General features: G+C 50.4%; 4 protein-coding genes across 4 annotated transcripts in view; 2 read left to right on the top strand and 2 right to left on the bottom strand.

Annotated features, from left to right (window-relative positions):
- Positions 1-4,050: 4,050 nt before the first annotated feature.
- Positions 4,051-16,985, top strand: LOC128272985 (uncharacterized). The gene is made up of 6 exons (XM_053010887.1): positions 4,051-4,888; positions 5,173-5,415; positions 8,372-8,697; positions 10,402-10,459; positions 16,430-16,695; positions 16,773-16,985. The coding sequence occupies exons 1-6, from the start codon at positions 4,051-4,053 to the stop codon at positions 16,983-16,985; spliced, it is 1,944 nt and encodes a 647-aa protein (XP_052866847.1).
- A 1,346-nt stretch (positions 16,986-18,331) lies between these two features.
- LOC128272897 (E3 ubiquitin-protein ligase RNF123) lies at positions 18,332-25,149 on the top strand. Its single transcript, XM_053010782.1, has 9 exons — positions 18,332-18,438; positions 18,528-18,768; positions 18,830-20,035; positions 20,102-20,426; positions 20,488-21,005; positions 21,067-21,840; positions 21,910-22,540; positions 22,608-22,785; positions 24,873-25,149. Exons 1-9 carry the CDS (start codon positions 18,332-18,334, stop codon positions 25,117-25,119), a joined length of 4,227 nt encoding a protein of 1,408 aa, XP_052866742.1. The 3' UTR covers positions 25,120-25,149.
- On the bottom strand, positions 22,902-24,320 carry LOC128272898 (cytoplasmic dynein 1 light intermediate chain 1-like). Its single transcript, XM_053010783.1, has one exon. It carries the CDS (start codon positions 24,318-24,320, stop codon positions 22,902-22,904), a length of 1,419 nt encoding a protein of 472 aa, XP_052866743.1.
- A 325-nt stretch (positions 25,150-25,474) lies between the features above and the next one.
- Positions 25,475-26,346, bottom strand: part of LOC128272076 (splicing factor 45) — a 1,766-nt gene continuing 894 nt past the window's right edge. Inside the window, exons 2-4 of the mRNA XM_053009807.1 lie at positions 26,320-26,346; positions 25,954-26,251; positions 25,475-25,885 (exon numbers count right to left, since the gene is read on the bottom strand). The exon at positions 26,320-26,346 is cut by the window's right edge and continues 626 nt beyond it. Coding sequence (XP_052865767.1) covers positions 25,613-25,885; positions 25,954-26,251; positions 26,320-26,346 — 598 coding nt within the window. The 3' untranslated portion in view covers positions 25,475-25,612. The remainder of the gene's footprint in view (positions 25,886-25,953; positions 26,252-26,319) is intronic.

Below are 26,346 nucleotides of genomic sequence, written 5' to 3'. Positions count from 1 at the left end.
TTTGGTGAATTTTAATGTAATTGTTGTTTATTACTTTTTCGGCGTGGTACGCAGCCGCCGGCCAAAATTGGAGGTCCTCCTCCGGGGGAAACGTGAAAAGGTTTTTATCGTGTGACGGTAAATGTATTCATAATCGGTTTTCTTGTTTAAGATTTTCCACACAGCTTTGCGTGAGTTGCCATTTGGCGGGTATCTTGAGTTTTTTTTTTATTGTTGTGGCACTGATATGTTGGCGATACTTTGGTTCTGTCCTGGTAACACTGCAATCAATCAACTCAAGATTCAATAGCCTCATCTCAATATAAAATGTGATTCTACTAAATTGGGCAAATGGTTTTATTTTATGCCCATATCCATAGTTTTGCAAAAATTTTATGATTAGAAAATATTATTATTATTATGGAGAATTACAATTGTTATAGAGAATCTGAGGTCTAATAAAGATAAGTTGAAGAAAAGGTACACATGTTTTTTATCAAAACATAATATATAGACTATTCCATAAAAAGGTCGTCTCATAACATAAAACTCAAATCATATTCAATTCAATATTATGCCCATATTCAATGTTTGGCAAGTGTATGATTTTTGGAAAATATTAGTTCTATAATAAGGATAAGTTGAAGTAAAAGTAAAGGTAAATCTGTGTTCTAACTAAAAATCGTAAATGAACTATTCCATAAAAAATAGAGGTTGTTTTAAATTCAAATCACATTCGGTAACTTATTTCCCAACGTAAACCGGACCATTCCAAATTTAATAGAATATTAACTTAACTTAATATTTGGTATTACGTATAATTCTGATTACTGATGATATGTTGGCCGGGCTTTTTGCACAATTCTTTGTTAATTTAATTTAAGCCGATTTAAATAAACCGGTTAAAATAATATGAAAAGAATTGCCTTGCTGCAAATGTTTAAGTGATGCTTCACTTTACGCATTGAAATGAACTTAATTTTACATCATTGCCAAATTGAACGAATCTCGAATGAACGAGATAATTTTCACAAAATCCTTCAACCGTTTCCAATCGATTCGAACCCATCGGATGGCTCGGGAACGACTCGGAACGGGTGAATGGATAACGCCGTAATCGTATCGTAAACTAACAACTCCAAAGTGGTCTCGTGGTTCGCACCATCCCCAAACTCAAGAGGCCGTAACACATAAACACGTAGCCGAACCATGCGTGGAAGAAAGCACGAACGGAACAGTGTATCAATAATCATAAAACGCATCCGAAATCCATTAGGGACAAATCTCTTACATTTTATTTGCTTCGCATCCATTTGTTCGGTAACTTTTTGATGGTTTTGGAGCTCGGACGAGGGGATGTGGCGTGGCCACCTTGCCGAATGCCGACGGAGTTGCCGTCAGTAATTGTAATCGCTTTGTCATCGGGAACTCCGGGAACAGCCCCGAACCCCCCCGCAGCTCACCTTTCCGGTTCAGAGGGACGACAGGGCAGCACACCAACACAAACATTTGACGATTATTATCACTGTTATCACTGACATTTGGCCACTGGGGAACTCCACTTAGGCAGGCCCGGGCCGAAACCTATTAACCTGATGGAATGAAATCGACGTCGTAACGTCTTCATTCGGCACCACTTTCGGTGTCTCTCTCTCTCGCTCTCTTTGTCCCTCTCTGAGCTTTCCCTTTTCCCTTTCGGGAAAAGGGAAACGCATTGCTTGGCTCCACCTTTTCGGCCGAACCACCGGCAACCAATGACCGTGGCGCATTCGCGACAGTGAGCTCCAAAATGAGGGGGAAAATTGTTCGTAATGGCGTCCGAACGTGGAAAACTCTGCCGGGCGGAGGACATGCGCACTACCGTCGGACCACCGGAAGAAAGTGGAGTAAGAGGATCCTCCTATCGGCCCAAGAAGGATGCCGTTCGAAGGGTGCTGCTTGCGTGTAAACACTGGGCCGGGAATCGATAACCGTTCAACAAGTTGCGAAGACTCTGGACAAATGTTGGCTGAGATTGATCAAATATGGCATGTCTTGCAGGGCAACAAAAGAATCCACTTAAAGGAACACAGGACATTCCACAAAATGCTTTCTCTATTCCATCGATCGAATGGATCACATTCGATCGATTGGCGTGCGATGCGATCTGTATTATAATTTGCCAAAGTAACTGTGATGGTAACTGATTACCTGTCCGCTGCTTCCTTGGCACGGACAAAATCAACCACCAAGAAGGGCTTCAACCACACCACCATCACCACGGGGCCACAGGCCCCATTGCGCCACGCGAGCACGACAAATTGAAACAACGTCTTCCGCGATCGGAGGTCCTCAGTCCATTCCGCCCCGGTTCCGGTCACGGCACATTTGCGGCATATTTTACCTGTCAGCCGTGTGAGTTCCGGTCCCAGGGGGGAAGTAGTGGAGGGATGCCGTCGACACCGCACTCAATTTGATTACTTTTTATTATTACGACGTCGTCGTCGGCGACGGTGACGGCGATAATCATTGCACAAACATTCCGATTCCCGGGTGTTAAAAGGATGCGAGTAAGGAACAGCGGAGGGGGGGCCGTATCCCGTTTGCGCACGCTTGGCTGCCGGATGTTGCTTGCGTTGCACTCACTCACGCAGGGCCGAACGCTACGTCTGTCTCTCTCTCTGTGTTGCCCGTTCTCACCCTGAAGGGGTGTGACATGTTCCGGAGGGAATCCGGGTTTCCGGCAGCATCCTCGGTCGGTCGGTCGGTCGGGCTGCGTGATTCCGGGCACACCGGGACCGCGTTCACCGCGATTATTGTCTGTTCGCGTTTCGGTCCGGTTGGTTCTCGGAGTGTCGCGATTCGAGAGTTGCGATTCGATCAGTACGATCCGGTGATCGAACTGCGAAAAATATGCTCCCTTCCGGTGGTGAAAAGTATCCCAAAAGGATTGCCAGCTAGCTGTGGTGATTCATGGTACCGTGGCAGCGGCAGTGAGATCGAGCGCGGAAAGTTTCTCAATTAAGGACCCTGATGGTTTATGGGTCACAGTGAAAGAAGCGGATTGGGACTGTGGAAAGTGGAAGTACATGGCTGTGCACTAAATTCTGTCGAACGTGAACGGAACCTTCTGTTGGGATGGTGAACAAAATGTGAAATGAATTGAGCTATAAAATTCGGAGTGCCCAAATCCATACTAGACCGTCAGTGGCGTGATGATAAACGGCGACAAAGTGTGTGACTTTGTGCAACTCGTTATTGGCGCACAGAATAGTACTCGTAGGTATAAATTGCCACTAAGTAGCATATGTGCTCAATCGGTCCTATCGATAGTTGGAGCGAAACTTCTTGAACATAAATTGTCCTCAATACCTAATAAATAGTGTAGAAGACGCTGCAGGAATTCAATTTAAGTTTATGTCTTCTACAGCTTGGTTGTTTATTCAATAAAAAATTGAAGGAAAGGATAATTTATTCACATAATCCAGAATCGATTTTAAAGAATTTTAAGATAAACTTTTAAAATGGAAGATGTTCAACACCAAAAAAGGTCCTCGGCCCTAGCATCGGGATCGGCTACGTCGCACCGATCGATCACAAAGAAACTTTTGCTAATAGCTCCATGTTGTGACATTCCAAACATAATTGATTAGAAGGCAACATTATTGAATGTAAATAATAAATGTATGATTTAATGTTGACTCTCAGCAATGAATTACATGCCAGCAGGCGGATCGATAAACAGTTCAGCAGACGACCGACCCTTCTTGCATGGCGGAGCGTGTCCTTGGCCGGACCTGGCCCACCATTTTTTCCCGTAATCACCGGTCAGCCAGGCGCAAGACAATAATCGGATTAGCTTCGATTTTTCGCCGATTCGATACTTCGATTGAACCTTCCGGCCAGACGCCCGATTGAATTAATGTTTCCGTTTCCGATGGGCCCCGCGCGATTGATATTTGTTTTTGTTTCCACGCTTTTTGATTACTCCTACTTTCCCCAGGCTAGCAGATCCTGCGCTGAGCGGCTGAGCGGTGGCCGTGATTACTTCCCCAAAACTCGAACCGGACCTTGGATTCAACTCTGAACAGAATGGAACAGTTGGCCCACTTCGTGACGAAATCGTTCGATTTCAACAACAGCCGCGTGCTGGACCTACTCAACATGACCGTCACCAGTGGCGGTACGCACGTAAGGCTCGGTCGCGATCCGGAATACGGTGGCCGGCCCGGATCGGACTCGGATCTGCTGTCCAACACGAGCAGCAGCATGGGCGGCGATCTGGAGGACGAAATCCGTTCCCACTCGGTCGAAGTGGCTCCGGTTCGACCCGTCACCACTTCCGCCGGCCCGGTCGCTGCCGTCGCAGAACGACTCACTCCGACGCGGATGGCCGATGAGGACGAGGAAACGATTGATATCGAAATAACGGATCTTTCGTACGCGACTAGTGGCGGTAGTGGCGGTGGTGGTGGTGGTCATAGTGGAGCTGGTTGTGAGAGCACTTCGATGGCGGCAGCAATGGCCGCCAATCAGTCACTGTTGGGAATCGAACCGCCGCTGCCCGTTAGTGGCAATTTAAGGAGTGTGTGCAGTGTTAGTGGCGTTAATGGTAGTAGTACCGAACCGATTGCAGCCGACGGTGCTCAGGACAGTGAAACCGGTGATCGAAAAGGATCTACGAATGGATCCTCTACACTGCTGCTGCTTACGAGTAGCCGGCGCGGTGACAATGGTATTAGCGTGATTCGTAAGTTTGACAATAAAGCATCTCCAGTGGCCGGTGATCGTGAGGATGGTAAAGTGGCCACCGACTCGGTGACGGTGTCCTCCGGTGCTGTGAATGGTGCCACCCATGTCACGGGAGCCAGCAAACGACATGTGCCCAGGAACTGGCTCATAGCGGACCTGGTGGACGAGTGTAGTGAAGGTGAGATTATTAGGCATTAGAGTTTCTACAACATAAAACCGTGCTCGAGGAATACCGTATTGAACGCTGAATTATATTGTTTAAATTATTTGTAAAGCCATTCTTTGCTTTGAACGAATGCATTAAATCATTTAAATTGACTTAGTTGAACATTAATTATTAAATGGCAAGACTTCATATGCATAGAATGATCATACCATTTCTATTAGAAATTCCAAAAACCAATCAAATTAGCTCCTTATATTTTAAAATATAACATGAACTTACACCCTTTCGCCCTCAAGAAAAATCGAAACAAGACGTTGCCTTAAACCTGGTGCGCTCCGAAAGTGACCCGAAGGTTGCCAAAGGAGCGAACACATCGCTCGATCCCGTCGGCCTGCAGGTTGTACGTCCCAAGCCGGCGTCCGAGCTGCTCAAGCAGAGCGTCGACTTGATCAACAATCACCATGCGTATCCTGCACCGGCCATCCCGAGTTCCGGGCACGAAATGCCGCCGCCGCCAGCCGACGGAGAATCAGACACGGGTAAGCCGAACCTGTTTATTGTTAAAATAGTTAAAAAACGCGGCTCCTAGATTGCCCGATATGGTACAGTCCGTGCTCGATTAGTGTCACTTGACCCAATGGCTTCTGTGATGGGATGACGCCTTCATCGTATGTTTCCGAAACATCACAAAAGATAATATTCGAAACAAGATAACTGATCGACTGTCGATTACATATAACATTACAAAAAAAATACATTAAAAGGATTTGGCCAAACTCAAAGCCGAACTGGGCGGTGTAAAGTTGAGCTGCAAAGGACACGTTCGGGGTGATTCATGTATTAAATCTTCGTCGAAGCGGCCATTTACGGGTTACTAGTTAGCGATGGAAGTGTAATCGAATAAATTAGTCTGCTCCACGTGCCCTTCGGTTGGTTCGTGCCATTCCCCGAAATCGTGGAGCAAGGCAGACTAATTTTAATCCCGGGAGCGCCATTTTCCCCGAATACATTAACTCTCACGAAACTAGCCCCAGGTTAAAACTTTGCCAATTAAGATAACAGCGACCTATTCCGGAAAGACGGTTGGTCGGAAGTTTACGGATTTTTAAAAACCGTTTCTGTCGATTCGCCTAATTTTGCGCCATCAATTTTCCGTTCGTTTGATCGGTGCAAATGGCCTTGCCTTGTCGCCTTTCTCGACCCCGGAATGCTAACCGGTTCGGAAGGTTAATCAGTTTGATTAAGTTGATGCCGTTGGTGCAATCGTTTTTCATCAGCGTGTATAAAGAGATATAGCGAGAGAGAGAGAGAGAAGCTAAAGACTTAACTCTTCCCTAAAGTGTGGAGGAGTCGGATGGGCTTTGCGCTGCTTTTGCCGCCCGTAGCCGGGCCTTATTTACATTTCATTATCCGTTTCGTAAGGATAACACCGGGGCACGTCGTGGGCCGCGTGACTCGCGGGAAGGATGAGCTTGGCCGGATCGCTTTCGAGAAACCCCGAAAGGGTATTCTTGCGCCACTCCTTTTCGGGCCCGTTAGCAGCAGGAACTGTTCTTGTAAAACAGCGAGAGAGAGTGAGAGAGAGAAAGTAAGTTCTAGAGGAGTGCGCCCGGTGGTGCGCCCATTTGTGTTAATTAATTAATTGCTCGTGCTGTAAGGAAGATGACTTAATTAAATGGCTGTTTCTTGAAGATTTCTCCGTCGCCCCGGAACGGGTGACGGGCTTGTCGAAGGATTACGTGCCGGATTATGATGGCGATGGGTGGCTAATTTGGAAACAAATTTCATTGACAGCGCTTATATTAATGGTCCTTCTTTGGAGTGGCACGGGATGGTGCTTTATTTCTTGTCGGATTTGTTCTTATCGAGTCAGATACGACCTCGAGCCACGGGAGGGAGTTTCTTTTCAGACAAGACTTTAAATTTTATTTCGAGTTAATCCCTGAAAGTATAATTTATAAACGAGAATTAGTTTCTTTCTGTAACGGAAAGAAATGAAGCGGCCCAGCAGGACCAAAACATCATTTTAGAGTGGAAACATGTTGTGGAGTAAAGTCGTAGCTATCAAAAGTACGTCAATGAACATAAAATGAATAAATAATAGCAAAGTACAAAAAAAACATACAAAATTACATTTGCCCCAGAGACAATGAAGCTGCTAAGTGATAAACTTTAGCATTATGATTTAATATCCATCCAACGATCCCATTTTCCACCGGAAACGACATTTTAATTTCATTTGCATCGTTCCGAGCGCACTGTTGCCACAATTACAATTACACCACCGGCACCGGCATAAGTATTTTATCACAATTTGCCGCCCTCCTAAAGTGTACCAGATTGAGCATAAATTCCGCTCACAAAACTCATTGCACACTCCCACCGGAAGAGGAAGTGAACGGCGCTAAATGTGAATCCCCCGCCACGGACTCCGCGGACTCACGGAACGGGAAAAGTTTTGCATCGATTCGCAGTGTTGTGGCCGAAGCAACAACACACTCTGTGCCCACGCTGGTTGTTCTCTGGTTGTTCCTCAAGCATGCCGGCCGTTCGTCGGATTGCACCACGAAATGGGCACGAAAAGATTACAATAAAAGTAACGGCGGCGAAAAAAGACACGATAACGCGCACCGATAAAAAAGCGGAAACCCCCGGCCGTTTGCTGATTTTACAACAAGTTCTATTGACTTCCAGGGGGGGGTGCCGGTGCGTAAAACCGGCCACACGCTTTTCTTGGCCCGGGCCAACCATCTAATATGCACCCCTCGCAGTCATACTCGAGCAGTCGAGTCGGCAGACTATTATTGTGTTAAATTGATATAAATTGCATTACAAATAATCATGAATAAAAGAGATCCTGCCCCGGCACGGGTTCGGGGCCCGGGCACTTACCAGGCACCACACCGCGGGTTACTTCGGAGAGGAGCTGTGTCTGCGTGTGAGCGGTGTTGAAGTTTAATCTTCAACCAACTCCACCTTCCCGACCGTGATGGGCCAAGGAATGGTTTGAAGAAAGTGTGAAGCTCAGCAAGGCTGGCCACCGGATGGGAAAGTTGAAAGGTTTGATTAAACTCCGAATTGTTTATGTTGCACGGGTTGTGGTACCGGAAATGGAGCAGCACGTCTTCATAGTGGCCCCAAACGCTCCCTTTCCCTCTCTCTATCGGGGTCATAGTTAACCTATTGCCATTACTTGATCCTACGAAGCCACAACCATAGTCACAGTGTGTGTGTGTCGGGTGCTTCTTTTGATTGATTATAGTCCGCAGCCGGGGTCCGGAGATGACAAATGAACGGTCTTATTCTGGTTCGCGTTCGCACTCTAACTAACCGCAAGAAAGCCGATCATTTGTGGACGTCCTTCGGTGTTTCCTTTTTTTTCGCGAGCAACGAGAAACTCGATTGCAGTTGCAGTGTCATTAATCATTTCCTTATTCCGTTTCGTTTCGCCAAACGCACGGGCGCTCATTATCACCGCTGGCATCACCGTTCCAGAGCGTCCCCAGGAAGCGCTGACACCGGATCCGGATGAGCCGGGTGCGGACCCGCCGCCACCGACGGGGCGGCCAGCCCCGGAGGAGCGGGTCAACCGGGGTGCAGCAGCCTCGGGTGATGCGGCGGCGCCTCCCGTGGCCAATGGCCACGGACCGTTGGCCACGCTCACCAGCAACAGTAGCAACAAACAGCGACGGTCACGGACGAACTTCACGCTGGAGCAGCTGAACGAGCTGGAACGGTTGTTCGAGGAAACCCACTACCCGGATGCGTTTATGCGCGAGGAGCTGAGCCAACGGCTGGGGCTGAGTGAGGCCCGGGTTCAGGTAGGTAGGGTGTCCGAAAATTTGCCCCACCCTGTACGACAGGCCCGAAAGCCGTAAGAGGCGAAATCGGCGATAAAAGGTGGCCCACGATAAGTGGTGGTGTTGGCGAATCACTTAGGCAAATTGAAAGGATTGTGTCCGTAAGTTTCGGGTCCGTCTCCGTCGGGACAGAAGCCCTTAACGGCCGTCGGACGGGTAGTAAAATCGAATGAATTACGCCCAGGGAACCGGATTTTGGTTCCCCCTCTTTTCGGGCGGTTGAGGCAATTGAATTTGTGGTTAGAAACTTACGCCACCGGCCGATCGCTTTACGAGATTGAATTCCCTGTGAATGGGAAACTGTTGATATACTATTATTGTCCATAACGGAGTGATGCGTGATTGAAGGAAAAGCGAACGTGTTATTACAATATTTGTCAACTAAATGGCACACAGTAGACTACAGACGGCGGGATCGTTCCGCCTTGGATTATAGTGCCTTAAATGGGTAGTAATGTTTTTCGGGAAGACTATACGTCTCCACTGCGACTTACTTGTCTGCACGGGGATTTGGTCCGGACTCGGCGGCCTTCGTGTGGCCCTGATGCTGCTAAAATCGATTGTATCCGATAGAGATGTATCGCCGTATCATTGCCGAATCCTGGCACTACACTGCCTGGTGTGTGTGTCCTTGCTCGCCGAGGGCACGCCGGTGCCGCCGCCGAATGATCCGCCCGTTAGTGTGCGAAAAGTGGCATTTAATTAAATTAATTTGCTCACCATTAGCTGGCGAATTTGTTCGCTGCCCCGAATCGGACATTAATTTTCCACTAATTGATTGGATTTCCCCGGTTTTTATTTCCGTCGGTCGGTTCGCCGACCAGTTAACTGGCCTCTTGGCCATTCACATCCCTAGCATCGAGACGCGAGAAATGAATCTCTTTTTTTTAAAGAAGGCCCTTCGAATGGTTATTTATGGCTTTGCGATGAAATTGTCAATTTGGCCAGCCGCTCCTTGGAGACGGTGTGTTCCATTATTGCGTCGGTGAATTATTGGTTAGTTTGAGTAGGCCACGCACTGTTTCATGGTCGCAAGATGGTCCGTTTCGGAGGCGGATTACAGTCAGAAAGTTATTTATCTCCCACACCGATCCGGGCGCACCGGGAAAAAGGGGGTAAACCCCGACTTCCGCCGCTGACCGGTGCCCGGGACGCTATTTATATCAATTTCACTCAAGATGGCCGTTGAATTAGCCGTGAGTTATGGACCGGGCGGGAATCATAATTTGCTCCATCCATCCATTGTCCACCCCGGTGGTCCGGCCACCGAGGCCAAAAGGATGTGCGAGCGAGCCCCGAAAAAACGTGTCCGTTAATTGAATTTCTTGACGGTAAGAAAAAGTGCACACAAACTGCTGAAACTTCCTCTACTTCCTCGGAGGCTGTGAGTGATGTTTGGTCCACGGCCAGGGCCTCGGTGCTTTCTACCTCCTTTCCTACCGGCCAGAAGGGGGCTCCGCCGGCCCCACCGGAACCGGAACCTCCACGACGTCCCAAGGCCCCAGTCAGCAAAGTTTTGCTACACTCAGCGGAACAAAACTACTTGCCATAAGTCATAATAACAAACGACTTGGCTGCCGAGTGACTAATTTATTGTGCCTTTGGATTGCCGTTTCTGTTTTTATTCCGCTTATTATATTATCTTTGTTTTATGTTTTGGTCCAGGTTTGGTTCCAGAACCGGAGAGCAAAATGCCGGAAGCACGAAAACCAGCTGCACAAAGGTGAGTAGAATTGGTGCCTACCAAATGTGGTGAAATGAAACTTTTACCATATAATATTTTTCAATCAAATGACATTAACGCTAGGAGACTTTAAACATAAAATGTATTAAATATTAAAGTATAATATTAATCACAAACCTATCAAAACAACATTCAACTGGCACGCTCGTCCCATTTGGGAAGGCCCATACCGGGGACATCCTAATTGGCCATTTACGGCAGGCCAAGATACGAGCCTTCAATCAACACCAGCAAACGCGTTCCTAAACGAAACGATAAATTATGCATTCGCTGGCACCCTTCACGCGGTTGTCGATAATGCTGCATATGCTCGATGCGCCCCGGGAAGGCTGGATATTTAATTTCGCACATTCGCAGCGATCGATCGAAAATTTATTAAAAACATAAAACCGAAACGTACGCCAAAGCGAAGCGCAAATCCACGGCCAACGATCCCCGGCCCCCGGATGTTAATGTCCTTGTTGTGCCCGATGGTGGGCCGCATTTATGCGCCACGGAGGGCAGCCAGGGCACGCTCGGTGGCTTCAATTCGATTAAATAATTTGTGTTGATTTATGTGTATGTCTCCTGCAATGGCTATGACTACCCTCGTGCCTACCCTCCTGTGAGAGAGGTTATCCAATGTGGCAATTCCCGGCATAACTGGTGGGGCACAATTGAAAGAGAGTGCAAGAATCATTTTATAACGCATCCAAGTATGCTGCAAATAATTTTGTGGATTTACTTTTTTGAACGCACAAAATTCTTTCGTCGAAATCAAGGCCAAAGAAGCAAGTTCTTTGAATCGATTGTCGATTTCCGGCCGGCCAGTTTGTTCGAAAATACGTTAAATCAACATACTCTCGGCAGCCGATGGAATTCTAATGCTAAAAAAAATCAACAAAACCATAATTCAATTGTTCGTTACGTTCGTCCAGGGTCGCTTTTCGGATCGAAGAAAACCGCAGCCAGTCAGCCAGCTTTTTGTGTTCGAGGACATTGTGCCTTTTGGATCCTTCACGGTGATCAATGAAGACAACGCGCCCATTGTCGGCACCGTTGGTGGTCGTGACCGACGGCCATTTGACCGTGCCGGAAACTTCGCAATCCTTTTCCACCTTTCTTTCGAGTGGCCGTGCATATGTTGAGGTAATAAAAAACCCAACAATATGGCGTACGCTCGTGTTTGCAGACACCACGCACGTGTTTCCGCTTCCTGCCGCCGTTTGTCAGTTTCTCTCCTCCGATCGATCCAGCCGTCGCAGGGCCACCCCCGGGGACCGCGTGCTTGGATTCCGATGGCTCCGTCCTTCGTGTTTGCCTTTCCAATATTTGCCATCGCACACATGCAAAGTGGCAACCGGCCGGCAAGGAAGCCGTTATTTATTCGATCAGACTGTCATCAATTTGCTTTCTAATTTCATTCGGGTCGCTTATGAAAAATGGATCGAACACGGCAATTTGTTGACCTCCCCCCGGGTGATGCCGGCCCTGGGCCGTTGCCTGCGGGTTCGGCATGCAAATTTCCAGTGTGCGGCGTAAACCGCCAACGAACATAAGCCGCCATTCCCGTTTGCGTATGAAATTTAATTAGAGAGAACAAATTTAATCAAATTACACTCGCCGTTAACGACCCGCCGCCACCGTCGCCGTCGCCCACGATGGTGAACACGCTGCAAATGCCAACAAATCTGCTGCTCATCTTAAAGGCCTCGGTCCCAACGTTCCCTCTGGTGGGTTTTAAAATTACCCTCCCGAAAGCAGGACATCGCAAAGCGATTGACATGATGAATGTCGGGCCGCGTTTTTGTTTGGCTGGCAAGTGTTTCTCCGAAGATGCGTCGGGGGTCGACCGACCCCTGTGCCCCGGTGGTGCTAGAGTCAATTAATGTTATTGAATTCGTCGCTTCAATCACAGCATAAACACTCAATTATCGGATAAACATGGCTTTCGCCCTCCGCCCGCTTTCCCGGCCACGGTACACGTAACCGTGTCCGATTCCGGCGCAAGAAAGCAACCCCTTATTTGGAAGGGTGCAATGCTGCCGTTCGGCCTGTTCGCCCCGTCGGAAACCGGGGGTGTCGGGAACCGTTTAACCCCACATCCGAGGTTCCCGCCTGTGGCGAGTAGGAAGTGCAGGGGGACACTTGAAAGACCGCGACACAATCGAAACAAATCGCCAACACTTCGAAGGCGATGTCCTGGTGGCTGCTGCTGCTGCTTCCGGGCTGGACCACACCGGGACGAGGACATCACGGTGATTTACTTCCCGAGAGTGGCGTAATTTATTGCTCTGGGAATACGCGTCCTGGGACCGGACGCTCAGTCCATCGGCCGCGGGGCATCTTGCTGCCCACTCGGAATGGCTCGGAGCGAAATTGGATGCTGTGGCGCTATTAGTTTTTCGCAAGCCGTCCTCGGGAAGGAGCACAAAGAAAATGTATTCGAAACAGATTTGACTCCTAAGTTGACACTGGTTGGGATCTGCCGTTGGGTCGCCTGAGAGAAATGGGTGAAGTTTGTGGTAATTTTTTATGACTAGGTTGGTCCGTTCCGTTGCTGCCATTGATCGCTATTGTTAAGTTGTTGGAGAGATTAAGATTGTAAGACGAGCTAAAAAGCATACGATTTCAAACAAATATTTGTTCAGCTATCATCTGTTATCAAAAAATAAATTAGATATAACTCACTGCTTACATCTTACTCAATTTTGAAACAACAAGAACAACAGAAACAATTGGCAATCGAAAGTCGCTGGAAGCAAAATGACACGCAGGAAAGCGAAAAAATTTCTAGATTAGATCTCTGAACAAGTTGTCGAGTTTTTCCCTCTAAATTATCTTCACCATTTATCATGGTTAAGCGAATGTAAATTTTTATAGAGCTTTCTGCATTTTTAAATAGGTATTGAATCATCGCCAAATATTATCAATACATTTTTACACTCTTCTATATCTTAATGCCTAATATGGCTATGTCCATTCTCTAATAATAATAAATAAATAAAATAAATTAAACTTTGTGATAGACCTTATTGTTTGAAGGCTCACAAACTCAATGAAAACAAATGATACCAATCAAGCTGTACCGAATCGATTCCTCAAATTTGCCTGTCGTTCTGAGTCAGAGTTAAAAACCTAATCGCACACGGAGTTCAGGCCAACTTCGTCCTGCGGTCCAGCGCATTGCATTGCCAATGTACCCAGCATGCAGTTGCTATTTAAATTGTAGCCCGTAATCAAACATCGTCCATGGGGCCACAAAATAGGAACGTCACGTTCCAACGTTCCGGAGCGACTGGAATCAACATAAAACATACAGCATACCACACACACACAAGGAGCCCCAGTTCCCGGGGTTCGGATCACAAATTAACGTACTCTGCTCCGGCATCGGAAAAACAGCTGCCAGCCCGTCCCGTCTGCCTGCCCCACGGAAGACAAGTCGACAAGGTGCGGTCTCTTTGCGCTTAAACACCGGAAAAGCGGGTTAAAAAATGGCCACCGACCGAACAGTCCGCCAACAGCCACAAAGCCAGCAGAAGGACCGGCTTTTTGTGTGCCCGGAAGTGGAGCGGAGCGCATTGTTTGCGCAGCCAAATTGGCAGACAAACACAGTGTAAACACACACACACACACAGAGTGTGGCCAGCCCGAGCAAGGCAGGACACATAATACATGCAAATTTAAATTATGCAACGTGCAAAGTCCTTGCGCTGGGAGTTTGCCCTTCGAAGGGGTTTGATTTCCTGGTTGACAAATTACATGCCCATGTCCCGGGAGCACGTCCGAAGGCCGCTGAATTCGGCGATACGACGACACACACGCACACGAAAAGAGGACATCCTGTTTGGGCGCGCGCGATCGCAACGCGCCGTGGCGCACCGCGGTTTAGTTTAATTTGGCGCTCGAATCGCTGGTGCCGGTGGTCGGAGGAAACAGGTCAACAAATGACAGGCCCCCCAACATCCGGTGGCAAGGAAGCTACATTTTCGATGGGGACGTTGTTCGTCTCTCGTGCCCGATAAACATCGGCATCGACGTGAGGTGCATTCGCGAAAAACCGCTATCGTCACTCTCGGTAGGCACTGACTTCTTTCTCTCTCGCTCGCTCTCTCTACCTTCTCTCTCTTTTCGCAACCTGAACGTGAGGACGAAACGGGCGATTTTATTTTCAAATCAAACCCACCCTGGCAGCGGTGGCCAAGTCGGTGCAGTCGGCAATAAATACAACACGAGAGATGATAATTTAATAAACTGTCTGACGACCGAAGTGGCCCAAGGATACCCGAGGATGGTATGCCACCCAACGGCGGCACCATGACGACGGCCGCCGCTGGTTGATGGTGTTGGAACTGTTGCGTACACACCACACCACTGACTGACTCTGACTGTCTGGCGGTGCGGCCAAACGAACGAAGGACCACGGAGGGACACACGGAGAGTCTCGGATTTATGGGATTACATCAAATGTAATCACATAATTGAATTAGCGGTGCCCCGCACCCGGCCACCGACCTCGAGACTTCTGCCCTCATCCTGGCCCGTCCCGGCACCCACGTTGATCCCAAATCAAGTGGAAAGATAAAGTCGCCCGACCGAAGAAGGATCGCAGAAAGGCTCGGTCGCAAGGCGTGTGGAGGCCACTGGCAACATGGCGAAAATACAAAATCTTCAAAAACCAATCGTCCTACGAGACGGGGAGATGATTTTCTGTGCCATGTTTACTGAGTGACCCGTTTTACCGGCGACCGTTTGAAACAAATGTTTACTGTTTTGGCGCACTGTTGAGACGAAAATTGGACGTAACGCACGAGAATTGCATTTATGATGCATGATGTAATGTTTACGCGTTCACGCGTGCGTCTGCTGAGAAGAAAATCGGAGAGCCTTCGCCAACCTTCGGTGGTCTTAAATATGGGATTGATTGAAATTTAATTGTAACCAGCTCTGGCTCACAATTTTATTTAAAGTGAAAATATGCTACTTCTAATTTATTTTCAATCAGGTTTTTTTGAGTTTGCTTCCTGTTGAATTTAATCGAGCACCCTGATCCGAAGCGTATCACAATATTGTAACTGTGTTGTGTAATATAAAAAGCGGACAAAGAATTTTGGCCACTTGTTTGATACGACCGACCTTTCGAGCGAAGGTTCAGTGGTCTTATGCAATTTCGCGTACACTAAGTTTCAGTTTCTGCGTAGAATGAAATGAAACCATTAATAGCGATCACTTCAATATGTGGTCTCAGGCTCAGGACACATAATAAAAAAGTATTGAACTATGTTACTAGTGAATCAATCGAAACTGAAGAGTTCGCATCTCTGATTCGTTCATGTCCGTTCAACACTACTTGTACGAAAATGTGATCCACGGATCGCTTAATTATCGTTTTAGGTCTGGTTTCTGCCACTGCTTTCATGCGTATTAATTTTTTATGTTCTTATGTTATAATGATTTAAAGTAAAATTTGATAAAAACAGCCTTTCAGCTTAACAACAAAATGAAAAGAAGTTTGTACCACTCAGTAAGAAATATGTACTCATAAGTATGCAAATAACAGAACATTTAAGATTTTGGATTGCACAGACTAATGAAAAACGAATGAAAAATTATCTACGACTTTTTGACGGCAGATAAAATGGTGTTGAGAAAAGCCAAACATAAGAAGAAAAAAGAAATCCCAAAACCCTTGTCGGTCATTTCTTGTTTTGATCTAATAAACTTCCGTGCATCCGGAATTGGCCATTTTTTATTACTGTCTGTGGTTCTTCTTCTTCGTTACCGCTGACCCCTAGTGGGTGGGAGAATAGTAAAAAAAAGGCGAACATCAACCCGCTGGTCCCGAACCCCGGAAGTCGAATTTAGTTGGCCATCATTCAAAGTCCGGTCCTTCCATAAATCTTGACCGTCCCGCCATAATATTGTAGCTCCCCGATTTTAAGCCCTCCCCTTGTTTGTGCTCCGCAGGTATCATCCTTTCGAGCCACAGTCCACCCGTCACGACCCCACTGGAACCGTGCCGGATGGCTCCGTATGTCAACGTTCCTTCTCTGCGTGCCGGACCACCACCAGGCAGTGCCGGAGGGCCTCCACCCTCGGCCACTTCCGGTTCGGCGGCGGCAGCGGCGGCAGCAGCAGCTGCTGCGGCGGCCGCTGCGGCCGCCAACCACCCATTCGCCGGAGCCGCCTTCTCTGCCTTCGATTCTGCGTTTCTGTCGGCCGCCGCGCACCAGGTAAGTGAACGGTGGCAAAGGATATGTTCCGAAGTGCAATAATGCTTACTCCGTTTGGGCCATGGGTTTCTTCACAGTACGCGGCTGCACTCAGTTCCGGCACCGTCCCGGCGAGCCTCTTTTCCCTGTCTCAGTACCGGCCCGGGTTGGCAGCGGCGGCCGCCGTCGCCACCCTGCCCGGGTTTACGCACGTGGCGCACGACAAGAACTCCAGCATCGTCGACCTGCGGCTGAAGGCGGAAAAGCACAAGGAAAACCAGAAGAAAATTGTAAATAACGTGTCCTCGTAAACAGGATCGAACCGGATCTGCAGCATGGAACCCATCGACGCCGAAGCTTTAATATCTGTGGCTGTGCTGCCATTACGCCAGCCGTGAAGCCGGTCCGGGTTAATGAGTGAGCAAGCGCGGCCCATCATCCGATGGCCGCGACACCCGCTGGCCAGCACATTCGCAGCTCGGCATGTCGTGCAATTTATGAGCGCCGACAATGAAATTGTAATTTACAGCGTGTGTCCACGGGATCTTCCCGCTCGCGTGGTGGAGTGTATGCAATTGAGATTAATAAATAATTAAATTCGAATGAATTACGATGCGATTCGTTAACCGTTGCTGGGGCAAGCAATCGGACACGGACGAAGGAGCATAATTTCCAATGCTGGGGACACTTTTTTGTTGGCCGATGACAAGGTTGCAGTTTCCATGCGTGATTTATCCCGATCAGGTATTTATTGGTATAACCGTAAATCATTCAGAAACGCTTCAGACGAATAAAAACGAAGAAACGGCCACTGTGCATTTGCCAACATTAATCATGAATCAAGCAGAATCATGAATGTTGGGCCAGAATCAATGCATCAAATATTTACATTGGTTCGTCATAAACAATTTGAATAGTCTTACTAATTGTTTGATGTACTCTTCAGCTTTTATATTTATATTCAAAAATATTTTATATTTTTCATTCAAACACTCTACTTTATCATGTATTTTACTTTACTTTATTATTTTAACAAATAATGTTTCATTAATTTTTTACGCTTTTATCCATTTTTGTACAACGAAATAAACTTAGCATTCTTAGATGAGGAAGAACTTCAACGTTGCTTAAAAAGGCCCAATGCAACGAAAACAACAAATCCATATTTCAATTTAGAAAATGTTTCACTAATGCCGATGAACTTTCGGTTTCACCCAACTCGCGAAAGCTTGCAAAGCGCGCCCGACAGGACGAACAAAATCGCGCACGGTTGGCAACCATCCTTTTCGGTTGCCGTAGAAACGCACGCACACAAACACGCATTGCTGTCATTCGCCTTTCGCGGCCTGCACACGCCATTCGTAAACAGCTGTTTGCCTTTGCATCCTTGTGCGTCCGTACCACGAAAGGCGCCAGCTGCCATCCATTCGGCCCAACCCTTCCGACGTTCGCCCGCGGGCGCTTCGAGAGGTGCGGCTTGTACGTTGGTGTCGTTGACTCTGTGTCGACACACCAATCGATAAGTGGATCCTTTTGTACGGAAGCGCTTTCGCAGGATGTCCTTTGTGTCGATCGCAGTAAGCAGCGAAGCACCGTCGCTGTCGGAGTGAACATTGTGACCGTCAGGCAAAAACAGGACGTTGGCACGGGCACAAAGATGGACTTTCTGTCGAGTGTGGCCAACATTTTCGACGGCGACTGCACGCTGGCCATCGGTGCCCGGCACAAGGACGCCCTGCGGGAGGATCGGTTCGTGCTGTCGGAGTAAGTGATTAGGCGTCGATTAGCCCGCGAAGGTGTGTCGTTGCTAAGTATGTAAATTGATACCTTTCTACATCGCCGATGACTCGCAGGTACCTGGCGGAAATTGGAATGTGGCTGGACGAGAAGCTAAGCGACCATCCGTTCGATCCGCACCACCCCGCGAATGACGCTCCGGTCGAGGGAAGGTTGGGCCCCCGGCGAGCCATCTTCGACGTGGCGGACGATAGGTCGATTCTGATATCGAAGGACAAGCTGACGCTTCAATCGCCCAACGCGTTCTCCACGGTGAAAGCGAACTGTTGTGTGTACAGCGGTCGGTGGATGTATGAGGTGGGCATGAGGGCAAAATGCCTGTCCCGGGGAAGCTTTACCATCGTTCCGTCCTTTTTAGGTTCAGCTGCGATCGAAGGGCGTGATGCAAATCGGTTGGTGTTCGGCACACTGCAAGTTCACGCAGGATACGGGCGTCGGCGACACGCGCTACAGTTACGGGCTGGACGGGAGCAAGCAGCGGATCTGGCACGTGTACACGAAAAAGTATGGTCCCTTCTGGCGCTCGGGTGACATCTTCGGGGTGTGCGTGGATATGGACGCGGGACAGATCGAGTACTACCGTAACGGTGCTCCGCTCGGGGAGGCTTTCAACGACATCGAGCGCGGGCCCGGGTTGGCACTGTTCCCGGCAGTGTCCCTAGCGTACACCGACAGTCTGACGGCCAACTTCGGTGGCTCCCCGTTCAAGCATCCGGTCGATCGCTACCGGCCACTTCAGGAACCGCCCGAGATTGAGCTGTATAAGGCCGACTGTTTGCTGAAGTATCTGGTGAACCTGTCCGGCACGATCTCGCAGCATTCGCGCCGCACAAACCGGGAAGCGGACCGTTGTGCGACTGACCCGAATGTCGTCACTCCGGACTCGATCTACATGCTGCTCGCTGCGGCGCTTATCGAACGGATTGCGCCGCTCCTCGGTAACTCGTACGTCGTCGAGGATAAGGTGTTCGGGTACATCCGGCGACTGTGTGTGCTCCGTAGCAATGCCGGAGGCCGTAACGAAGCCCCGACGCAGCCAGGGGCCCCCGAGAGCACGCTCGGTACCTTTCTGACGCTCCTCTGGACCTACCTGGAGCCGGAGGAGATGAAGCTGTTTCTGAAACGATTGCTCAACTTTCTCGCCAACACGTACAAGGAGACGCCGGTCGATCTGGAGTACGAGAAGCAGCGCAAAACGATCGTCATCCTGACGTGCGTCTGCAACCATCCGGCCACGCGCAAGTATCTGCTCGAGTGCAAGTTCTTCAAGAAGAACTGCCTGCCGCTGTTCCTCTACACGAAGCCACCGGACGAGTCGACGCTCGAGCAGCTCCTGCCGGACGACCACATCTGGACTGCGGGGCTGGGTGGGTCGCGCGGAACGTATCTGGCCGCTTGCGAAAAGCTCAAAGCGCACACCTCGGTGCTGTACACGCTGCAGAAGAACCTAATCCACGTGCTGATGAACAACCGGGACGGCGACGAGACGGGCTCCCCGTCCAGCCGGCGGCTGTTTGTGGCCAAAGTGCGCAAGTTCGTCATGGACAACAACGTGGAGCTGAGGGTAGGTTTTGGGGTCCAAGCGTAGAGCGTGATGTCCGGTCGATTGATGGGTCTTTTTTACTGTCAGCTCGGCCTGTACTCGTCCACAACACAACCGGCGATCGGATTGTCATTTCTCTGCACCCTCCTGGACGTCGCCAAAACCGTGTGGGAAGAGGAATGCGGCGACCATCACGCTTCCGGTGCGTCACGCGGGAAGAAGCCCGGTGCGCCGTCGATCGATTGTCGACTGTTTTACGACGGTTCGTTCAAGTACGCCAACCTGGACCGCATCGGTGGGGTTCTGTCGTACCTGAGGAAACACTTCCGAGAGCAGCTGCTCGAGAGGCTGGGTAGCGATCATCCGACCCTGGCCGACGTCGACCAGGCGAGTGATTTGCGTAGCGAAATTGGTGAGTCAGAAGCACGTCCTGGTTTTTGGTCAAACGATGATCTTCTTGAACTCCGTTGCAGCCGCCTTCAATGTATTCCTCGATTCGGCCATGTTTCTCGTGTCGGGCGGGCCAACCACCGCTTATTCGTTGGTGTCCCGCGCAGCCAACAGCGTACCCGATCGGCAGCATCAACCGCCACAGCAGCAGCAGCAGCCAGTCCAGAGCAACCAGGAAGAGGGCGCCAGTAGCGCCACAGGAGGGCCATCGGGTGGTCGGACAGGAACCGCGATCGGTTGTGGTCCGCTTGATCCGTATCGGGCCGTCTGTGAGCTGCTGGACAGTTGTGTGATTTTCTACAACGCCGTGGCGCACAAGTACGTGGTTATGATAGCGGATCTGCGGGACAACATAACGCACCTGTCGGACATACTTCTCGAGACGAAAACAAACTGCGACGAGGTGATGCAAAATCTGGAGGAACTGAAGCGCTGCTCCGTCGACGGGAAGGCTCCGTCCGGGGGCTACAGCCAGCAGTCGCACGAGGAGCTGCTGAGTGAACTGGACGCACGCTTCGGTCAGCGGAAGAGCATTTTTGCGGTAAGTCACGGCGCCATAGCTTTATTCTCTGTTCCTTTACCCGATTGGTGTTCCCGCGCAGAAACGCTCGATGGAGTTGGCACGCAAACAGGCCTGGTACCGGTCGGTGGCGTTGGGTTCGCACCGGCGGTCACTGCTCTGCTGGCTGCTCGGCATCATCTTCGACACGGTGCACCGGTTCAGCGAGGACGAGGTCCTGTTTGCGTTTCTGCCCGAAACCTACGTCAACGTGACGCCCTTCCTGCTCGATACGGTTCTGGACTTTAGCTTTCACGACACTGCCCTCCAGCACGACCTCACGGCCGATCGGCCACTGATTCAAACGGCTGCCAACGTTCTGGCCCGCCATCTGGGCGACGGGCGCGTCGTGCAGGCGTCGTGTAAGGATGCGCTGATTCAGGCACTCGGTTCACTCACCTGCCACGAGGCCGGCATTCGGGCGCTGGAGTGTGCCACTACCGAAAACCAGCAGGCCCTGGTGCGGGCATTGCTCCGGCCGTACGAAAACCGGGCCTGGGGCCAGAGTAACTGGCTGTTCCTGCGGTTCTGGCTCGGCGACGGCTTTGCGTACCGGGAATCGAGGTCACCGTGTGTGTGGCAGGCGGGCAAAGATCCGGCGGCCAGACGATCGCTCGGCCTGTACCGGAGCCGCTCGAAGAGTGGCCCGCACACCGGGCTGCTGCACCTGGTGGCACCCGCCTGCCCTTCGGAGCACTTTCAGCGGCTGATCAGTGACACGCTCAGCCGGGACGAGCCGTTCTGCACGACGTTCCTCAACTCGGTGCTGTCACAGCTGAACTGGGCGTTTTCGGAATTCATTCACATTCTGCAGGATGTAAGTACGGTAGGGCGGTTTGGGGTACGTGGCCTCCACCCTCACACCACCGCCATCTGTTTCCCGTAGATACAGAACATATCGCAACGCGAGGAACAGCTCGCCGTCGAGGCGAAGCAGCTTAAAATCTGCTCCATGTGCTTCGAGCTAACCGTTTCGCTGATGCGTGCGCTGGAAATGATTGTCACGATCACGCCAAGCCTGTTCCAGGACACTTCGCGGGCGAATGGGGAGATCATCCTCGGCCGTATCTGTCAACTTGCGATTCAGGTGCTGTCACGCGTCACCGTTCCGCCCGGATGCTTCCAGCACGTGATGGACCTGTGTTTGCCGGAGCTAAGCAACGTGACGCACTTTGCGATCATCAGTGCCACGATCGGGATGCTGCTGGCGTTGATGCGCCACGAGCTCGGCGGTAGCAGCACCACGGATCTGAAGATACCACGCATCACGAAGTATCTGCTCACGGACACGAGCTTCCACATAGCCAGCCTGGAGTACGCGCTGGGCGAGGTGAAGACTCCGATCAGTAGCGGCCGCAACGGGGAGGCAGCTCCACGGGGGAACTTTGACCCGAAGATGCGGGCCCACATCGACCCGCTGACGAACGAGGTACGGGTGCCGTCACCGTTCTCCACACCGGGCCCATCGCACGAGATCATCCCCGATCCACCGATCATCAAGTTTAACATGGCCGACTGTAAGACATCGATGGCGGGGTGGGCCGGACTGAACGGGGCACTAAATCTCGGATGACTCTCTTTCAGACACCAGCCACGTTACGGAGGACGAGGTACGGCAAATCGTGCAGCTGATTAAGACGCTGCAATTGCGCCAAACGTTACTCTCGGAGATCACCGTCCTGTCGGAGGATTCGCTGTGTCCGATTTGCTACGCCAAGTCAAACTCGGCCGCGTTCGAACCGTGCCACCATCAGTCCTGCGAGTAAGTACGCCAGTAGTTTATTGCCATAGTCAGCATTTATTGAGCACACAAAATAAGTCTATATTGAGTACACGGAGTAATCGGATGTGACACTGTGAACCGACCACGTCGACTGCTCAACAGTCGGACCGAACCGCGGAAGGATCGAAATCTTTGCTAACGCTCCGGGCGAGCCGATCCAGCTCGAGGGCCGCCTCGGTGCGTATGGAAATTTCATCGCTTGTCGGTGGTACCTCATCGCCGGCGGTCCTCGCTGACGCCACGACGCTGGTGGACCCGGGTGGGACCGACTTTTTGTGCAGCAGCGAGTTGAAGAAGTTCGCCAGCACCCCTTCCCCGCTTTGCGTGCCGGGAGTGGGTCTTCCGTCTACCTTCTTGGGGGAGCACGAGCGCAGCGGAGATTCGCCACGTGGCTTGCCGTGGTGAAGTATTTGTTGCTGGCGGGCCAGGAATAATTGCTCGTCTTCCGGTGAGATCTCCGTTTCGCGGTTTGACTCGTTCCTGCTCGGAGGCGGTGGTGCAATGATGGCGTCGTAGTCGTCATCCGGCTTGCAGGAGAGCAGGTTCTCGTACAGAATGCTAATCTTCGGACGGTTGTCCCATCCGGCCGGTACGAAAATTGCATCCTTTTCCACAACGAAGGCGGGAGTTTGAAATGGCAACCCGTAGATCCGGTGCGTCAGGTAGCGGTACAGTAGGTCACAGTTTTTGTCCTCCTTGGCACTGGTGTAGAACAGGGCCGCACCGTACGCCAGGCACAGCCGACGGATGCACTGCTGCATGAAGTCGAAATGCTCGTCCCGGTACTCGAGTTCCATCTCGAGCGTTGCCATGTAGTCTGTCTTCGTTACGACCACTACCACATCGAGTCCCAGGTTTGTGGTGAGGACGTCTTCCTGTAGCGTCAGCACGTCATCGTCCACCAACGATAGCCCATTGCCGATCCGTTTGCCGATGGGTGACGCAGGAACGAAGAGGTCGTCAATGGTTTCGCAATAGTTCTGCCAGCTGGTCAACACCCGTGCTTGGCACTGCTGCTTAACGTCTGGCTCAAGCGGCAGCCCGCCGATGTGGTCCTCCAGTACCTTCATCCAGTGTTGCAACTGGTCCAGCCAGTTCCAAGGTGTCCTCATCGACAGGGTCACTATGACCAGGGTGTGTGCGAAGCTCAACTCGTTTAGTGCGTACTTTAGCAGGTTCCGGTGACCCGGATCGCCATCCAGTGTCCACACACCGAGCCGCGTGGCATCGTCGCGATATTCGTCCCGCACGTCAATGAAGGCGAACTCGAGGCCGGAACCCTTCTTCGGGTCCTCGACGCCTTGCAGCTTGGCAACGAGTGTCGTTTTGCCGCTCTCGTTATCGCCCAACACCAGCACCGATTTGTTCGATGGCAGCTTAGTGTTGCCGTGCGCCATTTGAACCTCGCCCAGTATCGATGACCATAGATTCTCCTTCGCCTCGATGTCTCTTTTGCGAGTCGCACTCGTGGCGGTCATTAGCCCGTGCACATAAGATTGCGTAAGTATTTCCATTTTTGGCCACTTTCAATCCGCTTCCCAATTGCACCGGGAACCAGGGTAACCAGGACTACTGCGGTGGATCAGTTGAATATTGTATCGCCAGCCCCTTCCGTTTTCCCGTCCTGAGTGTCCTGTTGGATGTTTGGAAGACGCAACGGTATGGCCCGTCACCGGAATGGGAGAAACCTCTTCTAATTTTGGCCACCCATCGACACACAGCACAAAGAAGGAGCGGCTGCAAAAGAATGTTCGGGCACCTGCGACTCTTTTGTTGACGGCGATAGTAGGCGATGGTAGGTTGTTCACTATTTCGAAAATAATGGTGCACCACGGTCGAAGATGGCTACCACGACGTGGTAATATTTTGAAGACTTTTCGATGCTGGTTCCGGTTCCGTGTTGTGGCTGTCGTTTGCTCTAACGTGACTAACCTGTCAATTGTGGCAGGATGCGGCGCAATGATGATTCACACGTTATTAGTAACTCGCTCACTGATTCTCTCTCACTCTCACTCTCACTCTCTCCTTGACACACACGCATATCCTTCTCTGAACTTTTCCCACAGGACCTGCATCATGCAGCATCTGATGAACAGCAAGCAGTGTTTTTATTGCAAAATTCTCATCACGCGCGTCACACGCCAAGACGGTGCAACGATCTACGAGAACTGCTCTACACCGCCGGCCCCACCGGTCAGACTGGTCACAACGGCCATTACAACGCTCGTGATTAATCCGGAGGAAGCGGAATCGGACTCCACCATTGACGAGGCCGTGGACGAATTCGATGGACCATCCGGCAGTCTGCCATAACTGGTTACCATTTAAGCCACCCACATTTCTGGGGAGTGCTTCTACACATTGCATTGGTGCTTCGCGAGATTAAATTCAACGCCTTTCGGACGTTTGCTTCCAATGTGATTGGGCACTGCAGATCAAATTCTAGTCAATCAACGGGACGATTGATCCGGACATTCCGGATGGTGCTGTGCGTGTTGCATTCTTTCGTTTCAATGTCTAACCGTCGTCAACGTAATTACCTCAAGCCACACCTTTTTGCTCATCTCATACTGTAATACGTAAAGCCTAACGCCACTGCTAACGTCTCGTAACGAAAAATACAATCAAAAGACGTGCTTCGTGCTTCATCAAGGTTGCTTCGGGTTTTTATTAGTACGCGTGGAGAACATGAGCTCCTTCTAAACAAACGAGAAATCAATCCAAGGAAGCTAATGATCGGTTGTGCAAATTTATGCGAATGTAACTTCTATGAGAAGTTGCTGATTGGTAATCACACCAAGTGTGTCTATCCAGTAAGATCCATATTTTCGAACCTTTCCTGGTTGTAGAAACCTGCGCGTACCTGTCGGCCGCCGAAAAAGCGGCCATTCAAGTCGACCACCGCCTTGATGGCGCTCTCCATGCGCTTGAACTCGACGAAGATGCGGACGGTTTCTTCCGGAACGACGTTTACTACTTCGTGTATGACCACAGTCACCACATCGCCGTACTTTGTGTTACATTCGTCCTTCACTTCGGGCTCCAGCTCATCGTCTACGTCACCCGGACCGACCATGTTCTGTGGAAAGCGCAGGTATTACATAACTGGTTCGCGTTACTGATCGCAGCACCGGTACGGATCTTTACCCTCAGAAGCACCACTTTGCTCGGTGATTTCATAATCTCCGTAATCGACGGCTCCTGATTGGATCCGGTTCTTGAAGGCGAACCGGGAGCCGGTTCGCTTCCTGGCGTTGTACTGTCTGTCGCCGGAATATCCTTTTCGTGCACAATCCGTCCCCCGCGTTTGGACGTTTTCTCTACCTGCAGGGCAACGGCCATACCCTGTTCCTGCTTACCCAATCCTTGACCATCCTTGAAACCGTACTTGGCCATAATTTTGGCCGCCACTGAACTGCCACCGTACGCCGCCAACTGTGAGACTCTGAAAAGCGAGGGAACAGTTTAAAGTTTTTCCGCCAAACGAAACTTCCACACGAAAGCGGTGCGTACTTGGATCCACCCTCCGGTATCGGGAGT

This window comes from Anopheles cruzii, chromosome 3 (genome assembly GCF_943734635.1).
Source record: "Anopheles cruzii chromosome 3, idAnoCruzAS_RS32_06, whole genome shotgun sequence".
NCBI lineage: Eukaryota > Metazoa > Arthropoda > Insecta > Diptera > Culicidae > Anopheles > Anopheles cruzii.
This window is presented reverse-complemented; position numbering and strand designations above follow the sequence as displayed.

Coding starts and splice junctions, on each gene's coding strand:
- LOC128272985 (XM_053010887.1), top strand. CDS start 4,051: ATGGAACAGTTGGCCCACTTCGTGACGAAATCGTTCGATTTCAACAAC. Junction 5,416..8,371: donor CGACGGAGAATCAGACACGG/GTAAGCCGAACC, acceptor TCACCGTTCCAG/AGCGTCCCCAGGAAGCGCTG. Junction 8,698..10,401: donor TGAGTGAGGCCCGGGTTCAG/GTAGGTAGGGTG, acceptor GTTTTGGTCCAG/GTTTGGTTCCAGAACCGGAG.
- LOC128272897 (XM_053010782.1), top strand. CDS start 18,332: ATGGACTTTCTGTCGAGTGTGGCCAACATTTTCGACGGCGACTGCACG. Junction 21,841..21,909: donor TCATTCACATTCTGCAGGAT/GTAAGTACGGTA, acceptor TGTTTCCCGTAG/ATACAGAACATATCGCAACG. Junction 22,541..22,607: donor CAAGTTTAACATGGCCGACT/GTAAGACATCGA, acceptor ACTCTCTTTCAG/ACACCAGCCACGTTACGGAG.
- LOC128272898 (XM_053010783.1), bottom strand. CDS start 24,320: ATGGAAATACTTACGCAATCTTATGTGCACGGGCTAATGACCGCCACG.